General features: G+C 55.9%; 2 protein-coding genes across 2 annotated transcripts; both read left to right on the forward strand.

Moving 5' to 3' along the window:
* The first annotated feature begins 2,844 nt into the window (after positions 1-2,844).
* On the forward strand, positions 2,845-12,323 carry P4HB (prolyl 4-hydroxylase subunit beta). The gene is made up of 11 exons (XM_054221818.1): positions 2,845-3,070; positions 3,353-3,559; positions 4,377-4,510; positions 4,732-4,869; positions 7,770-7,874; positions 8,141-8,266; positions 8,705-8,905; positions 9,565-9,685; positions 9,903-10,084; positions 10,525-10,611; positions 11,246-12,323. Exons 1-11 carry the CDS (start codon positions 2,911-2,913, stop codon positions 11,330-11,332), a joined length of 1,548 nt encoding a protein of 515 aa, XP_054077793.1. The 5' UTR covers positions 2,845-2,910; the 3' UTR covers positions 11,333-12,323.
* A 4,063-nt stretch (positions 12,324-16,386) lies between these two features.
* MCRIP1 (MAPK regulated corepressor interacting protein 1) lies at positions 16,387-18,163 on the forward strand. Its single transcript, XM_054221878.1, has 6 exons — positions 16,387-16,525; positions 16,756-17,228; positions 17,315-17,364; positions 17,434-17,552; positions 17,670-17,768; positions 17,897-18,163. The coding sequence occupies exons 2-6, from the start codon at positions 16,797-16,799 to the stop codon at positions 17,959-17,961; spliced, it is 765 nt and encodes a 254-aa protein (XP_054077853.1). The 5' UTR covers positions 16,387-16,525; positions 16,756-16,796; the 3' UTR covers positions 17,962-18,163.
* The last annotated feature ends 1,074 nt before the right edge of the window (positions 18,164-19,237 follow it).

The raw sequence follows: 19,237 nt of genomic DNA on the forward strand, positions 1-19,237 counted from the left end.
AGCAGGAGCTGCCCACCCCGATGAGGAGCAGGCGAGTGGCGGAGCCCGCTCCTGGGCACGGCACGCTTCCCTGGTGCTGCTGAGAGCTGTGGCCACCCCAGCCCCCTCTGGCGCGGGGACGTGAACGGCAGCGCAAAAGCAGGAGCCTGGAGCAGGCGTCACCCTCTGTCACATTGTCGGTTAGAGCGAGCCCAGATGTGCTGATAAAGAGAACAAAGGCCCTCCCTGTGCTGGCCCCCAACAGCCGCTCTGTGGGCAGTTACTGTCAGGGCGAGATCCTGTCTGACGCAACTGCCAGCTCTTTGGCAAGTCTTTCCAAACGCGAGACGTTGTTGGTTCTGTTAGATCGTCTCCACGATGGTGGGATGCCTGGGGAGGGCTACGCAGGGCAGCCGTGACCTGCTGTCACTCAGGGGACTGAGGGGCTGCGGTGGCAATTTGCTGCCCGTGATTTCTCTGGCGTGTGGTTGCTGCTGCAGGGCCGCAGCCTGGGCTCTCCCACCCCGCAGCCAAGCCCACGCCGGCACGAGCAGCCCGAAGGACATGTGGCTCTGGTCACGGAGCCAGGATGCGACGGATGATTCCCACCACTTGTGCCTTCCATAAAAGCCTCAGCCCGTTCCGGGAGATGCACCTAAACTTCAGGTCGGTGCTTGCGCAAGAGCGGTCTGGGCGGCTTTTCTGGTCAGGCGTCTGCTGAGCAGAACGGAGCTGCTGCAGCCCAGCAGTCGCCTCCAAGAGCGGAAATGCAGCTCCCCAAGTGCAGAGCTCTCACCTGGCTGTCAAAACGCAGCCTGGGAGAACCGAGCGGACGGGGAAAACTTGTGAATTAATGTCCTGCAGTGCTGTAGAGCCCTGGCCATGGGCCTGGCCCTGCTGTGCCAGTGGCTGGCAGGTAAAGCATGGCAGTCAAGTGAGACACTGCCCCAGCTGACAGTCCCAGCAGGGAGCAAGACACCAGGGGAGATGCGCTGCCGCCATGGAAGGCAGGTGGTGCCCTATTGCGCGGCTTTCCTCTGGCAGACACTGCCATGCAGAGACATTTGAAGAAAACAAGAGAACTGTGCTCTATCCATGGGGTGGCACAAGGAGGCTGCACTCGGCAGTGGTGGGATCCCTGACAAGCACCGAGAGCTGCAGCACCTGGAAGTCGTCAGTGAGCGCTGCTGGCCATGCCAGAGCTGCTGAGCACACGTTCTGGTGCCCCAGCACCGTGCTGGGCCCCACTGCCTTTGCTGACGTGGTAGAACAGCTCGCCGCCACGAGCCCCAGGAACCTGCTGGCAGCGGGACATGCCACTTCCCTTCGGCAGCTTGCTAAGCCAGCGCGTCAGGCAAGGGTTTTCTGGCAGGAACTGCCCTGATGCAGGGTCTGGCCCCTTCAGCAGACAGCAGCACTGCAAACCCCCCAGCAGGGCAATGGCTCCCAAGCGCTCCCTCACCTGTGGAACCTGACAGGCTTCAAGGTGGCCGAGCATTAACGCAGGATCTTGTTCTGGCAGCAGCCGATCCCCACCCTGGCAGCCCAACGTGCCTGTGCCTGCACAGCCCCGAGCGGCAGTGGCCAGGCAGTGGCTGCTGCACACTTTGTTCAACGCAGCTTCGTCATCTACAATCTCACTGGACTCTTTATGGGCTCAGTTCTGCTCCTGGCCAAAGCTCCTGAACAGACAACTGCTCCTTGTGGAGCGACTGGGGCACCTTGCTCCGATTGCTACCGTCATGGGGCACCGGGCCCAGCCCCTGCAACGGGAAGTGGGAGAGCAAAGAGCAGCAGCTCTCCTTTGCAGGGTGCGGCCGGGAGGCCGGACGGAGCCTGTCCCCGCTCCAGCACTTATCAGCGGGGCAGCCTGCATGTACCGGAGGTGCCTGCTGCAACCCCACTGATTTCCTGGCGCTGGCACTGCCAACGCCGCAGCCAAAGGCCAGCTGGTTTCTGCCCGGGGCGCGGGGGCTCTCCTCCCCCAGCCCAGCGCTGGGAGCAGCCCCCAGCACCGAACCTGTGCTGCATCAGGGGACGCTGGAGCAGGGCAGGGGGAGACGCGGGACGGGACCATCCCTGCCACGGGACCCGTCTCTCGTGGACCCCTCTGCAAACCCAGCACACAACTGTGCGCTCCGCACTGGAACCCTCTGCCCACGGGCCCCCGCTCGCCGCCGGGGGGACGAGACGCCCCGTGCCCCGCCTCCCCCCGCCATCGCCTGGGGAAACGGGACGGGGCTCCCCTGCCCACGGCGGGCCCAGGGCAGCTCGGGGCCGGGGGTCACCAGGGCCACCAGGACGCCGAGCGGCCGCTGCAGCCTCAATAGGACGGGGCGGGCCCTGAGCACTGCACGGGGCCCCCGGAGACCCCGGTACCGCCCGGCCCCAGCCCGGGCCTCGCCTCGACCTCCGGCCTCGCGCGCCGTGACGTGTCCCGTGGCGTCACGTGCCCCGCGGACTTTCCCTCGGCGGGCGCCGGAAGCGCCCCTTTCCCTTCCGGGCCGGGTCAACGGGCAGCGGACGCGGCCCAGTCAGAATCCACCACGCGCGCCTGGCCGCGCGCAGGCGCAGCGCGCGCCCGGCGGGGCAGCCCCAGTGCCACGTTCGAGGGCGGGCGGCGGCGCGAGGCGGCGGCTCTGGCCAATCGCGGGCGGCGCAGCGGAGAAAGGGGCCAATGGCGGCCGGCGGGAGGGCAGCGCGGCCGGCGGCCAACCCGCGGCGGCCGGCGGAGGACGTGCCCAGACCGCCGGCCAATAGGAGGCGGGCGGCTGCCCCGGCGGCGCGGCGAGCCAATGGCGGGCGGCGGCGCGGCGGCGCGGCGCGGCCAATGGGGCGCGGCGGCGGCCGGGGGAGGCGGGTTTATAAGCGGAGGCGGCGCCGCGGCCGCACGCCCGTCCCGGCCCGTCCCGACCCGCCGCCATCAGCGCCATGGCGGGGCTCTGCGCCGTCGCCGCCCTCCTCTGCCTCCTCCTGCCGCCGCCCGCCCGCGCCTCCGCCGCCCTCGAGGAGGAGGATGGCGTCCTGGTGCTGCGCGCCGCCTCCTTCGAGCAGGCGCTGGCGGCGCACCGATACCTGCTCGTCGAGTTCTGTGAGGGCCGGGCCGGGGGGCGGCGGGGTCGGGAGGGCCGGGGAGGTGTGCGGGTGCTGAGGGACCGGTGCGGGTAGGCTGCTGCCGGCGGCCGTGCGGGGCTGGCTCGTCGAGGGGGCGGCTAAGGTATCGGCTGGGATGGGGGCTCCGCCGGACCCGGGGTGTGGGCTCCGCGCTGGCCTCGGCCCTGCCCCGGTACCAGGAGCGGGGCCCCCCGAGCCTGAGGGGGGAGCGGGACCGGGACGGCTCTGTCGGGCGCTGACGCCCTGTCCCGCCCCGCAGACGCCCCGTGGTGCGGGCACTGCAAAGCGCTGGCGCCCGAGTATGCGAAGGCGGCGGCGAAGCTGAAGGCAGAGGGCTCGGAGATCCGGCTGGCCAAGGTGGACGCCACGGAGGAGTCGGAGCTGGCGCAGCAGTTCGGTGTGCGCGGGTACCCCACCATCAAGTTCTTCAGGAACGGCGACAAGGCCGCACCCAAGGAGTACACCGGTGAGCTACGACCTGGCCCCGTGCCCGCCCGGGCGCAGAGGGCAGCGACGTGGCGGCAGGTCCATGCCCCTGGCCCCACGCTCCTGCCTGCGCTGGGGCAGCTGGACCAAGGTCCACGGTGACAGCAGTGACAGTGGCCCAGGCAGTGGTGCCACAGTGGTTGTGCGCTGGGTGGGAGTTGGGGTGTTGAGGAACAAGTCTGCCTTTAACAGGCTTTCACACCTAAAGCTGGGGAAATCCCTAACATGAGCTAAAGCAGATGGAATTGTTTTTGTGTAGGAAAGCAAAGCAATCCAAGCTTGGTTTGTGGCTCGGCTTGACTTTACTTGAGCATTGTAGCACCCAGAACTGAAAAAAATGCTTTGGCAGTTGGATAAAGGGGCAAACACAGGACATAAGACAGATCTGTGAGGAAGACCATGACAAGCAGAAGTCAGTCCAACTAAGCTACGCTGTGATGGATGCTGGGAGTAACATCCAGAATACTGATTTTGAAAGGAAAAGGTGATAAATTTGCATGGAAAATATCAGCATCTTGGAGAAGTGCTGTGTTGCTGGTCAAAGTTTAAGAACATGCTTGGGCTAGAAGCAAGAGAAGAATGGGTTCCTGGGAGCCCCTTGTACCTTGACTTTTGACAATTAGTGATTACCTTAATTACCCTAGGAGTGAAAGGAAAAATGTTGCGTAAAAGATATCTTGATTCTTCCCAACCTCTCAGCCACCTGCTGAACAATCTGTCTCAAAACTTAGGGATTTTGTGTTCTTAAACTTGGTGGGATGAAAAGGTGAGTCGGTGTTTTTATCTTTCTGGTGTAGCTGGCAGAGAAGCAGATGATATTGTCAGCTGGCTGAAGAAACGCACTGGCCCGGCTGCGACTACCCTGACAGACGCTGCTGCAGCAGAGACGTTAGTGGATTCCAGTGAAGTGGTTGTGATTGGTTTCTTTAAGGTAGAGTTTGTGCTTCGATTTGAGGAGCTCTTGTGTATGTCCAGGGCCTTCCCTGCTTTGTGCCCTATGGGGACCTGACAGCTGGGGAAGGCTCTCTGTAAGTTGGGAAATACTTGCTGTCCTGCCTTACTTGATCTTCCAGTTCCCTGCGTGGTAAGCCCTGGGATGTTTGTGCTTCTGTTTGACATGTCCCATGTGAGACACTTTTCTTTATGCTCCAGGATTTGACATCAGAGGCTGCAAAGGAGTTCCTGTTGGCAGCAGAAGCTGTGGATGACATTCCTTTTGGGATTTCCTCCAGTGGCGATGTCTTCACCAAGTACCAGCTTAGCAAGGATGGTGTGGTCCTCTTCAAGAAGGTACTGGTTGGTGCCAAGCATGAGCACCATGCTTGAGTCTTCTGCCTCTTCTTACCTTTTCTCTAATTACATTCAAATGAGGGCAGCTCTGGACGAAACAGCAAAAGTTCCCGTGCTGTCAACCTGGCTGTTTCCAAGCCTCAGAGCCTGGGCAGGGGGAAGAGCAAAGCCTGCAGCCACTCTGCAGGGTGGCAGAGCCCCAGGTCCCTTTGCAGGGCACAGCTGGCGGTGGAGAGGCACACAGAGGGCAGCTCCCTTGGTCTCCCAGCGCGGTGCTGCCCTCCCAAAGCTGCTGGGCTTTGGGTCCAATATGTTGTTTCACTCGCTTCCCTGTTTCTCAGATATCGGGCTGCAGTGCAGTAATGGTCAGCACAATGTTTAAAATATTCATGGCTGTAACTAGTGAGGCCTCCTGTGCCTCTCCCTGAACTTTGAAGGTCTTAAACAGAATGGTAGCCAAGTTCTTGATAGCTCGCCATGGTGCTCTGTGTTTGATTGTGGCTTAGCAAAGTTGCTTTTAGACATACTCAATATTGGCCTCTGCTGCAGTCAGTCAATGGCTGTGTCCAAGAGTTGTTCTGTCTCACGCTGCTGTGGGTTCTGCAGTGTAGTGATTCCCGTGGCGTTCCTAAGAGGATTTGCATCTGACCAGGCTGGGGCAGATGGATTATACGAAGAGGGATGCTGGCAATCTACAGAATCAGAAATAAACTTACTGATACCTTTTACTATTAAAATCCAGGTCACTGGGATGAAATTCTACTTGTCTTCAAACCTAGAGGTTCCTTAGACCTGGTGGTGGTACTGCATGCTTGGGTGTGGTGAGGCAGGACAGAAACCTGCTTTGGGTTCAGACTTACTAAATCTGTAATCTAATTAGTCATCGGTCTTACCAGTTTGACCTAAGGCAGGCTAAAGAGTTTAATTCTTATTTCATTCTTTCTTTGTTCAGCTAAAATAGCATATTTTATGCTACTACCCCACTGAAATGGTAGATATTTTTATGGTGACAGAAACTTGTAAACTTAAATTTTCAGTCAGAGGTTGCTCAGACAAGTATGACTGAGGGTGTAAGTAATTATCTGGTGAAGGAGTTCAAAATGGTAGGGTTTTGCAACTGAAAAGTTGGGGTGAGTGGAGGGATTTTGTTCTTGTCTGACTTATACATGCGAGAAAAGCAAGATACAGCTTTCTGTGTGTAATCTTTTTGTATGCCCTATTCATGGCTAATGCTAGGCTGAAATAGCTGTTGGCAGGGGTTTTCTCAACTTTTGTTCTGTCCAAACACTGAAGCCCAAATAGAAATGCTCCTCTAACACGGACTGTCTCTTTGAGGCTTTGGGGAGTACCAGCTTCGGGCTCCAAGCAGGGCAACACACGAGACTGCTTTGGAGTGGCCTGGTTACAGCTAGGGCCTCCAGCGCTGACAAGTTATTACCCTGAGTTTTGTTCAGTTTACATGTAGGTTTTCTCTTGTTTAGTGCTCTGTAGAATGGACTTATGTTGATTTGATCTCATGTACCATCCTCTAACCCTGAAGTCCTGTGAGCTCTGTTACGGTTTCTTCTGCTTCTGAAGAACTGGGGCAGGATCAGTAAAGGAGTTTTCAAGCTGTTTTCCATAAGTGTGGTCAACTTGGATACATCTGGAATGAAATGCAGTTCTGTACCTGGCAGCTTCTCTGTCAGGTGTGTTAGGAGTGGGAGGAACTGTGGTCTGAAAGGCAGTTCATGAGCTGCTGCAGGGCTGGGATGCTGCAGAAGTGCTCTGCTCTACCTGGCAGAAAGGAGGTGAGATGCCTTTCAGCCTGTGGATGTTGCCTCCTTGTTCCTGTTTAGGTGTGATGTCATGGTATTGCCAGGAGAGCTCTGAAATATGTCCACCCCAAACCGAAGTGAAAATGAGCACCAACGGTAACCAAATACTAGGGCATAAGAACCAGATGGTTTATTTTACCGACAGTTATGTTTTTGGACTTTGGCTCAGCTTCCTGGAGTTAGCTGGGTCTAAACTGAGAGAGTTTGTTGGCTGGCCATTCTCATTCTTTGTGTGAGCTGTCCAGACTTGCAGACACCCTCAAACAACTGTTCCGAAGGCGTAGGGCAATATTGAATGCTCTTTCAGGTATTTACAAAGTTAACTTCCAGTGTTGAGTGTTTTGCTCAGCTTTTCAGCTGAGACTGGTATGCTTCCTCTAACAGAAGGTTATCCGAGTCCACTCTCGCTTCTGCCAGTAACTTGAGCATTGCCCTGCCATGGGACTGCTGTGTTATCCTTCACATCCTCTCATTAACCTTGATGGTCTGCTACAGCTGTTCCCTTTCCAGGCTGCCAGAGAGGGTTCTGAGAATCCTGGTCAGGGATACAGGTGAAGTCCTAATATAAAAAGGGATCTGGCACCTCTAGTGCGTGTTAAACGTGTGCTGTTGTCTCTAACAATAGAGACTGAAACAACCCCACAGAGCTGCGTAAATTACTGTTTACTTGCTGTGGTTAGTGGTGTTTGTCAAGACTTCTTGCCTAGCACTGTCTGGTTAAAGTGGTGTGTGCTCTGACACTGCCAGTTCCTGCGGAGCAGAAAGCTGCCTGTGTGCTCACTGGTCTGTCTAATGCCTTCTGCAAAGCTGTAAGGCAAGGGTTAAAAGTCCTTCTTGGTGACCTGATTCACAAATGGTTTCATGAGCTTGCAGAACAAAGCTACGATCTACACTGATGGTCTTGTTGCTGCTCACTTTTTGCTTCTTGAGGGTGATTTAAGGCTTGAGAGGTGGATTTCTGCTCTGAACAAGCGCAGCTGAGATCCACTGGGGCAGTGATCTGGTGTGAATGCGTCTTATTTCTTGAAAGAGACTCGTATGGGATATGGAAGTGTTCTAACACAGGGATACCTGTTTTTGCAGTTTGATGAAGGCCGTAACAACTTTGAAGGGGATCTCACAAAAGATAATCTGCTGAACTTCATCAAGTCTAATTCATTGCCTCTGGTCATAGAGTTCACTGAACAGGTAGGTCTTTAGATACTTGGCAAGGCTTCTTCCCATGGCTACTATATGAATATAACAATGCTTAAATTGTAGGTTGCGTGGTTGTGTTTTATCTTGGAGCTGACACTAGTTTGGGGCTATGGAGAACACAAGGGAAAGGAGGCATAAGCTTGCTGTGCAAAGCAGTCCTGCAGTGTTGGAGGGTCTAGTCAGAATAGCAGAGCCAAGGTGGTCTTGACACTGATTTACCTCTCTTCCAAAAATGAAGTTTATTTTCTACTCCTCAGACCGCTCCTAAAATCTTTGGAGGAGAGATCAAGACTCATATTCTGCTGTTCCTACCAAAAAGCGTGTCTGGCTATCAAGAGAAACTGGACAACTTCAAGAGTGCAGCTGGAAACTTCAAAGGGAAGGTGAGATGGATTTCTTGGCTTATGAATTCAGTGACCACCTCCTGTGGAGAAGCGTAGCACTGTGTCTATATCCACTTAACAGCTGTGGAGGAGGACTTGAAGTTAGCGCTGCCTCTGCCTGTGTCCCTTGATAATAGGTGACTGAGTCACTGACTTACACGCTGGCTTGCACAACTGTTGAAGGAATAGCAGTTAACTCCTGAGTTTCCTTCTTGTGGATGTAAACCTGACTGCCTTAATCACCAGTGCCAGGTCTGTCACATGCTGCTTGAACTGCTGCGGCTCCATCGTTGGTGCTCTGACAGGGTGCCATCTTCATGGATTTGGGGAAGGGAGAGGGGCCAGTTCAGCTACTGCCCATGCGAGTGTGTGTAAAGTATCAATGGCCAAGAGGTGCTCGTCCTCACCGTATACTGCCTTTGACTTTTTCCTCCAAAGATCCTGTTCATCTTCATAGACAGCGACCATAGTGACAACCAGAGGATTTTGGAGTTTTTTGGCCTAAAGAAAGAAGAATGTCCAGCCGTACGTCTGATCACACTGGAGGAAGAAATGACCAAATACAAACCTGAATCGGACGACCTCACAGCAGACAAGATCAAAGAGTTCTGTAATAAGTTCCTGGAGGGCAAGATCAAGGTAACAAAGATAAATGCTGCTGGTGGGTAACCTGCTGGCTAAGCAAACATTAAAAAAAATGCTCCCTGTGAGGAGTTGTGTGAGTCATCTGTAGAAAATCCTTCCAACTAATTTGGGGCTTTGCTGAGAAACGAAAGGCAAAACCACTGGGGTGTGAAGACGAGGGAAGCAGGCCATGTACTGGCACTGCGTGCAGTCAGAGCCTGCTGCTGCTTACGGTCACTGTGCTGTTGATCCAGTTGCTCTTTGCCAACAATCTGTGGAAGGTGTGAACTTGTGTGGCACAGTTCAAAGAGCTTTCAGCTCTCATCTGCTGGAGGTGGCCACATGCAACTTACTCCAGTAGTGACTGTTAAGCTAAACTGGGTCCTGTGGGAATGATACTGTCAGCAATATTGTTTCCTTCCTACTGAGCTCAACTGCAGTTCTCTCTGCACAAGAGCACTTGTCATTCCTTGTTCAGGACGGGAAGGAGACTTTCTGTAAGTGGAAGAGGAAGTGAATGATTCATGCGATGTCTCACAGCCTATGATTGAGGCACTGAGGCGGGGACACTGAGGGGACTGCTTAAACCTGGAGTTCTTAGGATATGTGACTGCATGGACATGCCAAGCAGCTGTGTAGCAAACCATTTCTCTGAATTTCATTTCTTATTCCAGCCCCACCTGATGAGTCAAGATCTTCCTGAAGACTGGGACAAGCAGCCTGTCAAAGTTCTAGTTGGGAAGAACTTTGAAGAAGTTGCTTTTGATGAGAATAAGAATGTCTTTGTAGAGTTTTGTAAGTATCTTTCAACAGCTGATTCCAAGTAACTGGCATGAAAGGAGTGTCAGAATACTGCATGACTGGGATTAGGGAGAACGCATTTTACAGAATCTAAGCCACAAAGGGAGTGCCTTGGTTGAAAAGATGCGTGTGAACTCTGTCTGGCTTGGGGGGGGGTGGTGGTGGTAACTTGTTAGGTTGGTGGTGCTAGTGATGTCTTTGTAATTAACAGATGCCCCCTGGTGTGGTCACTGTAAGCAGTTGGCTCCTATCTGGGACAAGCTGGGAGAGACCTACAGGGACCATGAGAACATCGTCATTGCCAAGATGGATTCGACAGCCAATGAAGTGGAGGCGGTGAAAATCCACAGCTTCCCCACACTCAAGTTCTTCCCTGCAGGCTCTGGCAGAAATGTAAGAAGGCAGCTGACCTTTGTATATCGCATAACAAGGGAGTGCTAGAAATGCGTAGTTGCTTGCTTGAGTTCTGTTTCGGACAAGGCCTTTGGGAGAGCTCTCTGTTCTGTAGGGATGGAACATCTCAAGTCTACAGGACACCTGAGATGCTTTCTGGGGGGCTGGGCTGTAGGGAAGAGTTTGGGGGGGGTGGGAATGGGGAAAAGAGGGAGCATAGCAGAGGACAGTGTGCTCATCTGCAGGCTATTCTTTCCTCGCAGTGATCTCTGAAGTCTAGTGGCTGAGCTGTTTTCCTTCGTCTCATATGGGTGAAGGTGAATTTTTAAATTCCCTTTTGCTTGGCATGTTGACTGTTGCTCAGAAAGAGAATTCTCCTCTCCAGGGGCGTGGTTCTGTGGGTGCCCGTAACCATTATCTTGATGTTTTTTCCTGTGTAGGTGATTGACTATAATGGGGAGAGGACACTAGAAGGCTTCAAAAAATTCTTGGAGAGCGGAGGTCAGGATGGGGCAGCAGCTGATGATGTGAGTAATATTAGTACAGTACTCTGGGCCTTCAGAATATGGAGCATGGGTTGGATCTGGTGCTGTGCTTGAATCCTCGGTCCTGAATAAAATCCTGGGTGGTTACGTGGCAGGAAAGAATATTGTTGGTGAACAAAAGTGCCCATATCATAAGTCATTTGTTCGGTTGCTGCCTGGCTGGCCATTGGCCTGTAATGGACTCCTTTTATTTAGAACACTTCAGTTTGTGTTTAAGCCTCCCAAGAACATTTACTTCACACACCAATGTGTAGAGACTTACGTTATAACTTCTAAATTTGCACAAGCTGTCTCTGGTTGTCTGCGAACTGGAGTACTTAGAGGGCTTGTTCTTTATTGGGAGCTCCTGCTCAGCACCTGAACTGAGCGGTGTAATGAACACTGCAGAATGGTAAGAGCCTTGCCTGCCGGGGTGGAGGGTGTTACAGGTGCAGGTACCAGCTTCCAGGGGTTTCTAATCCTTAATGTCCCAAATCCAGAGCTCCTGGTAGAAGTCTCTGGATGTTTTGTTAACACGGCAGCGGAGAGTAGTGAACAGATTAGAGATGCTGTTCTGTGCTTGGTTTTGGATCTGCCTGATGTGTCAGAAGCCAGTAGCTGTCTTTAACCTACACAGGATCTGGAGGACCTGGAGACGGATGAAGAAACAGACCTTGAGGAAGGGGATGATGATGAGCAGAAAATCCAAAAGGATGAATTGTAAAGAGAAGACTGATCTACATCACCCAAAAAATCAGACACTAAATTGGCTGCTGTTATGCAGCCCAGTGAGTCAGAAACCCATTAAGATTTAAAGCAGAAGGTGAATGACTGGAAATCCAGGGATTGGCTTTTAAAATAACACTTTACCCTCACTTTTCTGTACACTTTACTATCTTTTCTTTCTTTTTGCTTTTGAGAAGGGATCTGTCACTAGGTAGCCAGCCCAGCCAGCTGGGCTAATTTTTTTTTTATTGTGATGTACTTTTTTTGTACACAGCTTTTGTTTGAAGTATTCTGTTCTTCTGGGTAGAAGCAGATTGTGAAGCGGTAGCACATGTTCAATGGCCCAACACCCTGGAGCCTTGCCACTAACATCTTCCAAGAATGCTTTTTTTTTTCCTTTTTTTTTCTTTTTAAACTAAAGCCTGTAGTTGATTTCTGCACCTGGCAGGGTCCTTAATAGTCTTGGCTGTTCTTCCCTGGAATCAGCCTTCAGTATACGTAGGGGCAGAGGCAGTAGGCTGACGGCATCATCCTGGTGAAAGGTGTATATGAAGGTGCTTCTCTTCATACTGGCCAGATGTTTTCTCTCCCCTCTGCTTTAAAACACTTGGAGATGACTATTCCAAACACCTGGAAGGGTGGAATACTGTGTGCACTGGCTGTGGCAGGCTCTGAGGGCGGAGGTGATAGCTGGCTCACCAGCTTATATGAGACCTAGCTGTGTTGCCATCCTTTTGATCAAATGCAAGACTGTTTTGCAATCACTTTCCATGAGTTATTTTGAATGGGTTGACCAGGCAGGTGGGTGGTGTGGGAGGGCCTGATAAAGTAGATCAAACAGGACATTTGCAATTACTGGGTTTTGGGGAGGAACTTGAACAGAGGAGTGCCTCAAAGGCCTGAGCTGCATCAGGCTGGTTCTTAGCATTCCGCTACAATAACATTGGAACTGAATTTGTTGGCCAAATAAAGTTGAGATTTTAATACTATGCTGTGTCTCTGCCTTTATAAGCATATAGAATGAATGTATTTGCACCTGACTTGAAAGATGATCAGAGTTCTAGGATGATTCTGGAGGGACTTGGCCAAAGTGGTGTGTGTTTGTCAGCTTTCTCAAACTTTTACTAAATACCACATTTCTGAGAGAAACTACACTTTCTGAATGCTTCCAGTTTTGAGGGTGGCTTCTGGTACCTTAACCTGCAGAAATTTGTATTGTGTAACTTACAAAGGAAAAGGACTTAAAGATGACCATGTGGTGTCCAGGTTAAATCAGCTTGTACAGGTATCAACTACAGCTCCGTTAGCAGTGAGCGGACACGGGCAGGGGCTCCGCTTGCCAGCTGGCCTGAGGTGAGGGGACGTTGTCGCTCTGGAGCAGTTCACTGAGGAATTTGCCTACAGTGAGACCTGGGGCTTGGCTAGTCAGGCGCACATGATCCAGTGAGCTACGCTGCTATTTCCAAACCAGTCACTTACTGCTGAAAATATTTTTGTAAGAAAATATGCTATAAATGTCACATGGGAGGGCATGGTGAAGCTAGAGGGCAACTCAGGAGGCTACTGGTGCCTGTCCCTGAGCGCGGGTGCCCTGGGGTGGTGGAGCAGCAGCGTTGTACCACGCTCATCTGCAGCTCCAGAGCCCCTGCCTGCTCCTGGCAGGGTGTGTGTGGACATCCGCCACCGCGGCAGCTCCTCGCCTGGGGCTGAGCAGGCACTGGCCCACCCTGGGATCAGAAAACAGGGTTTGCTACTGCCTGTTCTGTTAGTAATCAGTTGGGTTTGTGACTGTGACCTGCGGTTACGGGGAGAAGGATCTTTGAAGATGCCTCCCCACCAGGGCTGTGGCCTTGTGCCTCTGGAGGCAGGCGGGGGACCTGTTGGTGGTGCACCCAGCTGCCATGGCCCTGCCCCAACATGGCCGGCAGTGCTGGTGGCTGGTGTTGGGGCTGGTTAGTGGTACCTGCTCCAAGTAAGAAAGCTGCCTTGCCTTTCAGGGTGGGGAGGGAGAGAGCAGTGCTAGTAAGAAGCTCCACTGGAAGGTGCTGGCTTGGACTTGGCTCAAAAAGGCCCATTTTGTGGAGACAAAATGTCAAGAAGGCTGAGCCCTGCAGTGTTTGTCCTCTGTTTATGGTCTGAGATCTGCCTTGCTCAGCCAGAGGAGGGGGTCTTTTCTCATACATCAAGGCTGCTCCATCGGAGTCATCTTGGGTACACAGCTAATTGCTGTTCCAAGAACTAAAAGCTAAAAGCGTTCTGTCTCCACAGCAGAGAGCTCGGCCTCCTATTGAACAGTGTTCTGTCTGACGTGCCGCCGAGCAGAGATGCTCAGCAAAAAGATCGATGTGTTTGCCAGAAGATGAGCAAGTGCAGTGGGCAGTTCTCGGGTCGTGGCTGGCTGAGCTGTCGGCCTCGCTGCTGGCTGGGGTTCAGGACAAGGGTTCTCTGCAGAAGGGGCAGAGTGAAATCCCCGTGGCTCCTGACACAGGACAGGTATTTTTCCGGCTGTACTGCGGCAGAGTTCATTGTCCTGTCTGGACAATCCCCTTCTGCATGAAACAGAGCACAATGTGTTCATGTGTCTGAAATGACCAAACTTTGATGGGAAAAAGCATAGAGGAGTGGTTGTTGCTTGAGCCCTTGGTGGATCTGAAAGATTCCTCTGTGTAAATGGTCCGTTTTGGGCCTTTGACAGCTACAGCTGGCAAGTAAGGAGTGCAGGAGTGGTCTGGAGGTGGTGCTATTCCTCAGCCGTTCTTCTGAGGCTGTTCCATAGAAGCCTGCCCTTACAGGCAGCTGGTTCTGAGTTGGAAGTAGGACGTTGGACACCGTGGACTGCGATTGCAGGCTTCTGGTTCTGTGCCTGCATGAGGAGAGCCCGCAGCACCTCTGTCCTCGCAAGGGCACCAGTAACATCCAACGTGCTGGTGGTGGTCTCCACGCTTAGCTGTGCGCTGTCTCACAGCCGTGCCAGGCAGCACAGCTCATTCTGCTCCTTTCAAGTTGTCTGATGCAACTCCAGGAGAGTGACTTCGCTCTGAATGTATTTGGCACCACAGCTCTGACACGTCTGCCCTGCGCTGGCTGGTCGGTATGAGAGTGGCTGGTTTCCCTCGCTTGGTGACCGTGCTTGTCTCTTTTTCCTGGCACATGTGCGTGTGTGTGAGGGCTTGTTGCTGGGAAGGTCTGTTCTCAGGCTCTTGGGCTCCTCTGAAGGGCTATCCATGCAAAAGCAAGAGTAGATTTGACCCCTTGGATGGGCACATCAACAGGTGGGTGGTAAGATGAGACACCAACCTCTGCCCAAAAGTGGGAGGCTGCGGGCCTGGGCGGCTCGATTACAAGGTATCATGGCAAATAGGATGAGCTGCATGTCCTGAAAATAGCCTGCAGGAGCCTATATAACGCAATGCCCCTGGAGAACCATCAGTCCTGGCCAAGGGCCTGCGGGTGAGCTGCGTGTGCCCGGTGCCACCTCCTGCGTGCGGCAAGGGAGCGCAGGGAGAGCCAGCGAAGGGACCGGCACCCACTGTGGACACGGTCACGGGCGCAGAGGGAGTGCAGCGGCACGGGGTGCCATCGCTCCTCCATAGCGAGGAGGAGCCTGCCAGGCAGAAGAGGAGAAAGCAGTGCTTGGAGGCCAGCAAGTTGTAGGGCCAAGCACTGAGCGACTCCAGCTGCTACTACAGCCCCCCATGCCCCTGCTCCTCTCCCTCCTCTGCAGTGCCTGAAGGCTGCCATCAGCATGAAGGACTATTACCCAGTCTCAATGCCCCGGTACAGTCGGTACGCACAGAGACTGAAAGCCTCGCGCACTGTGCGCTTCCCCAATGACATCGTCTTTCAGGACCACATCAGGCAGGGGGACCTGGAGCAGGTGGGCAGATTCATACGGGCCAGAAAAGTGACGCTGGACACCATCTACCCTTCTGGTGAGTGCTGCCGGGGTTGGCAGAGCTGGAATCTGGGTGGCCGCACGGCTCAGCCATGCTGCGAGGGAGACCAGAGCGAGCTGTGTGGCCAAAGCTGGGACGTGGGCCACCTTTGGCAGGGTGACAGGTTGGAATCGACTAATTTTTCTCCCTAGCAAGGAGTGCTACCCCCAACACTGCCCGGCGGGGCCCAGGAGAGCCCCGTGCCAGCGCCCCAACATCTCCCCTCGACAGCGTGGCCCTCATGCGCTGTGGGGAGGGGGGAGGATTACCCACGGGTCCCTTTAAGGCATCACCACTCAGCTGCAGCATGGTGGGACCTAGAAAAGGAGCCGTGGGCACAGGCTGGTCTGTGGAGCTGTGGACGGGACAGCGGGGCTCCTGCCTTTGCCCCGGCTTGGGGGAAGAATGGGAAGAAGGGAGGCTCCGCATTTGGGTCCTGGCTCTGGCCATTTCTCACAAACACTGTTCTCTCTCGCACATGTGGATCTGTGGACTGGTGGCATTTATGTCTGTGGGGAAGGCGTTGTGTTGTGTTTGCACCCAACCTCACAAGCAACTGTGTATGGAATGCCTTGATCCGAACTGGCTGGTGCAGAGCCCAGATTTGTCCCTTTCTTGGGCTTGGCTTCAGCTTCTGCTGTCACATGGCCATGGAGGCAGGGGCTCAGATGACCCCGGGCTCCCTCCTATCTATACTGATTGCTTCACTACTTGCTCTGTAAGGAGCTTCCAAAACTTGGACAGAGCAGGACCCCGGAGACACTCTCCTCGTGTCCCCACGTGAGTCCTGGCTGGGACTCAGGGCAGGCTGCTGGCCAGGAGCTCTGCAGGACAGGGCAGCTCCTCCTCCCTTCAACCATCATGGCCAGGGGGGAGGTGGGTGCTGTGCCACCTTAGAGAGGGTATTTATGCTGTAGAAGGGGAACAGAAACATGTGGTGGCTCCTCTTGGTTCCTCAGTCTTGGTTTCTTTCCCCAAACTCATCTCCCTGTAACGAGGGTTTGCCGGCAGCGCTCTTTCCTGGGCTGTGGACAACCCGCACTTGTCAGCTCTGCATTAAGAGACTCCTTCCCCAGTCCAAGGCTAATAAACCCTTTCCTTCCAGGCATGGCAGCCCTCCACGAAGCTGTGCTTACTGGAAACCTGGACTGCGTCAAGCTCCTGGTTAAATACGGCGCTGACATCCACCAGAAAGATGAGAATGGGTGGACGCCCCTGCACATGGCCTGCAGTGATGGCTATGCTGACATAGCCAGGTGAGGAGCACCTGGCCTGGGCTGTGACGGGACCCCCGGTGCTTGTGGAGCCCTGAGAACCAGAGCCGACAGCGCTGGGGCTGGCCGGGGCTCCGGGGTCTGCTCCCAGGAGGGTGCCCAGTACCTGCGGGGCTGACGGGGCCTTACAGCTCCCCGTGGCTGTGCCCGGGCACCCTAGCAGCAGACCCGGGGAAGCCGGGGGGCCGTGCTCAGCGCTGTGTCTCCTGCAGGTACCTCATGTCCCTTGGGGCCAGCCCGGAGGCCACCACTGATGCCGGAGAGAAACCCTCGGACCTCATCGACCCCGAGTACAGGGACCTGGTGGAGCTCTTCCAGGCCACCGCCATGGGCTGAGGCGGGGCTGGGCGAGGAGCAGGCCTCGGGGCGCCGGGGCGGCGGGGCCGCGCCGGGCCCGAGGGTTGGGCCCGGGCCGGGCCCGGGCCGGCGGGCGGGCGGGGGCTCGCCCGGTACCGCGTCTCGGGAACCACTTTGTACTTTTCCAATAAAGCATATTCACACCGACGGCTGCGGGGCTGCGCCGGGGCCGGGGTTGGGGTTGGAAGCAGGGCCGGGGCTGGGCCTGGGCCTGAGGCGAGGCCGGGGACGGGCGGGGCCGGATCTGACGCGGGGGCGGGGCCGCGCCTGCGCGCTGCGGCGCTTCCGTCGCGGCCCGAGGGCGAGCGGAGGCGGGAGCCGGGCCCAGGTGAGGGGCGCGCGTTGCCATGGCGACGGGCGGGGGGCGGCCCGCGGCCTAGCCCGGCCTGGCCGCCCTCTCCTTTCTCCCCGCAGCCGCGCCGAGCCCAGCCGAGCCGCCGCCGCACCCACGACGCCATGGCCAGGTGAGCCCCGCCCGGCCCCGGGCCCAGCCGCGGCCCCGGGCCCGGCTCAGCCCCGCGCTTCGCTTTCAGCTCCCCCGTGTCCCGCGTGGTCTACAACGGCAAGCGGAGCGGCGGCCCGCGTTCCCCCGGCGCCGGCAGCGAGATCTTCACCCCGGCCCACGAGGAGAACGTGCGCTTCATCTACGAGGGTGAGTGGGGGCGGAGGCCGCGGCGCTCGGCGGCGGTGGGAGCCGGGGCTTGGGGGGCCCCGGCTGCGGCCCAGGTGGTGCCCGAGGCGAGCGGCCCCCTCTCCCCCATCCCTGCAGCCTGGCAGTGTGTGGAGCGTGACCTGCGCAGCCAGATGGGCTCCGAGCGCGGCCTGGTCGAGGAGTACGTGGAGAAGATGCCGAACCCTAGCCTCAAAGGTGAGGGGGCGGGGGGCACTCTCCCCGGCCCTGCCGGAGGGGACGGCCGGCCCCGGGGAGCCTGCGCTGGCCGGGAGTGGGCTGCGATGCGGCCTCTGCCGCCAAAGTGTCTCCTGTCTTCCCTGCAGCGTTTAAACCTGTCGACCTGGGTGATCTGAAGAGGAGGAATACACAGGATGCAAAGAAGTCCTAAGGCGAGTCCTCCCTGTGGATCGGCTGGTCTCCTAAGGTCCTCAAGCAGATTTAATTTGAGATTTTGTGTTGATTTCCTCCTCTGGTCTGTACTCCCAAAAGCCCGCGGGAGAGCCAGTCAGCTTTGGGGCTGGCTCTGAAGCTACCTGAAATCAAAGATGCTCAGGGGCTCACCGAGGATGCCCAGAGCCTGTTGCAAAGGATTCCAGTCCCCCCAACTGATAGCTTTCTCTGGCCTCAAGCTGTACTTCCCCACTTCATACTGGGCTCACAGACCTCCCGTTCTCCTTTCATCTCTGCCCCTGGTGTGTTGAGTAGGTGGGCTCCCTGGGCTCTGGTGTGCGGCAGGGCAGAGCAGAGTGGCTGTGTTGTCGGTAGAGGCAGCGCTAGTTCTCCGCTCCCTCCTGAGCGCGCAGGATCCACGGTGGGCCAGGGGGAGAAGGAAGGAGAGCTGGTTCTGTCCTTGTGCCTCAGGACAGGCAGGCAGCCGCACTTCAACACCCTTTGTGCAGCTGACTGCTGGGCAGGTGGCACTCTGGCTGTTCCTTGCTCCCTGGTGGGAGGGCTTAACTTGCACCTGGGCTGCTAGTGCCTGGGACTCCTCAGAGCTGCCAGAGCTTGTGGGTCATATCCGAGGCCAGTTTTCCTTGTGCTTAGATTGGGCCAGGTCCCTGTGGTGCTGTGGGTGGAGCTGCTCCTCTCTCCCCACAGATGGAGAGAGATGGAGCATCAGCGCTGGCCCCAGCCCCAAGCGCCCGAGAGGTGCTCAGAGGCGGGTGTTGGGCTGCGTTCAGCCCCCCTGGCCTCGGTGCGCTGGCAGCTCCACAGGTGGTAACAGCAGTGGGGGGTGGATGGTGCTGACTGTGCGGAAAGGAGCTCGTTGGCGTCTTTGCCTGAGCAGCGCCGCGCTGTTTTATACTAACACCATTTTCCAGACATGCACCCTTGGAAGAGATCTGGCCTCCACAGCTGGCAGAAATGTCACTGTGTGGCGGCTGCTGTAGTTGGTATAACTTGTCCCGGGGGGCTCTTTCTTGGGACCCCTGCCCCTCACAAGGCTTGGGTGGTTTCTGCATCATCATCATCTCTGAGCGAGGGAGAGCGACTGTGCCATCCTCACCCATCTGAGCAGAGCAGCCGTGCCGGCCGTGTCTGTGCCCCCAGCAGACCCTGGGGAGCGGTGGGAGCAGCCCCCTGCCTGCTGTGCTGCGAGCCAGCGGGCAGGGGGCTGCCAGGGGGCTTGGGAGCGGTGTGGGGGGAGCTGGGCCTGCCATTAC

This window comes from Rissa tridactyla, chromosome 15 (genome assembly GCF_028500815.1).
Source record: "Rissa tridactyla isolate bRisTri1 chromosome 15, bRisTri1.patW.cur.20221130, whole genome shotgun sequence".
NCBI lineage: Eukaryota > Metazoa > Chordata > Aves > Charadriiformes > Laridae > Rissa > Rissa tridactyla.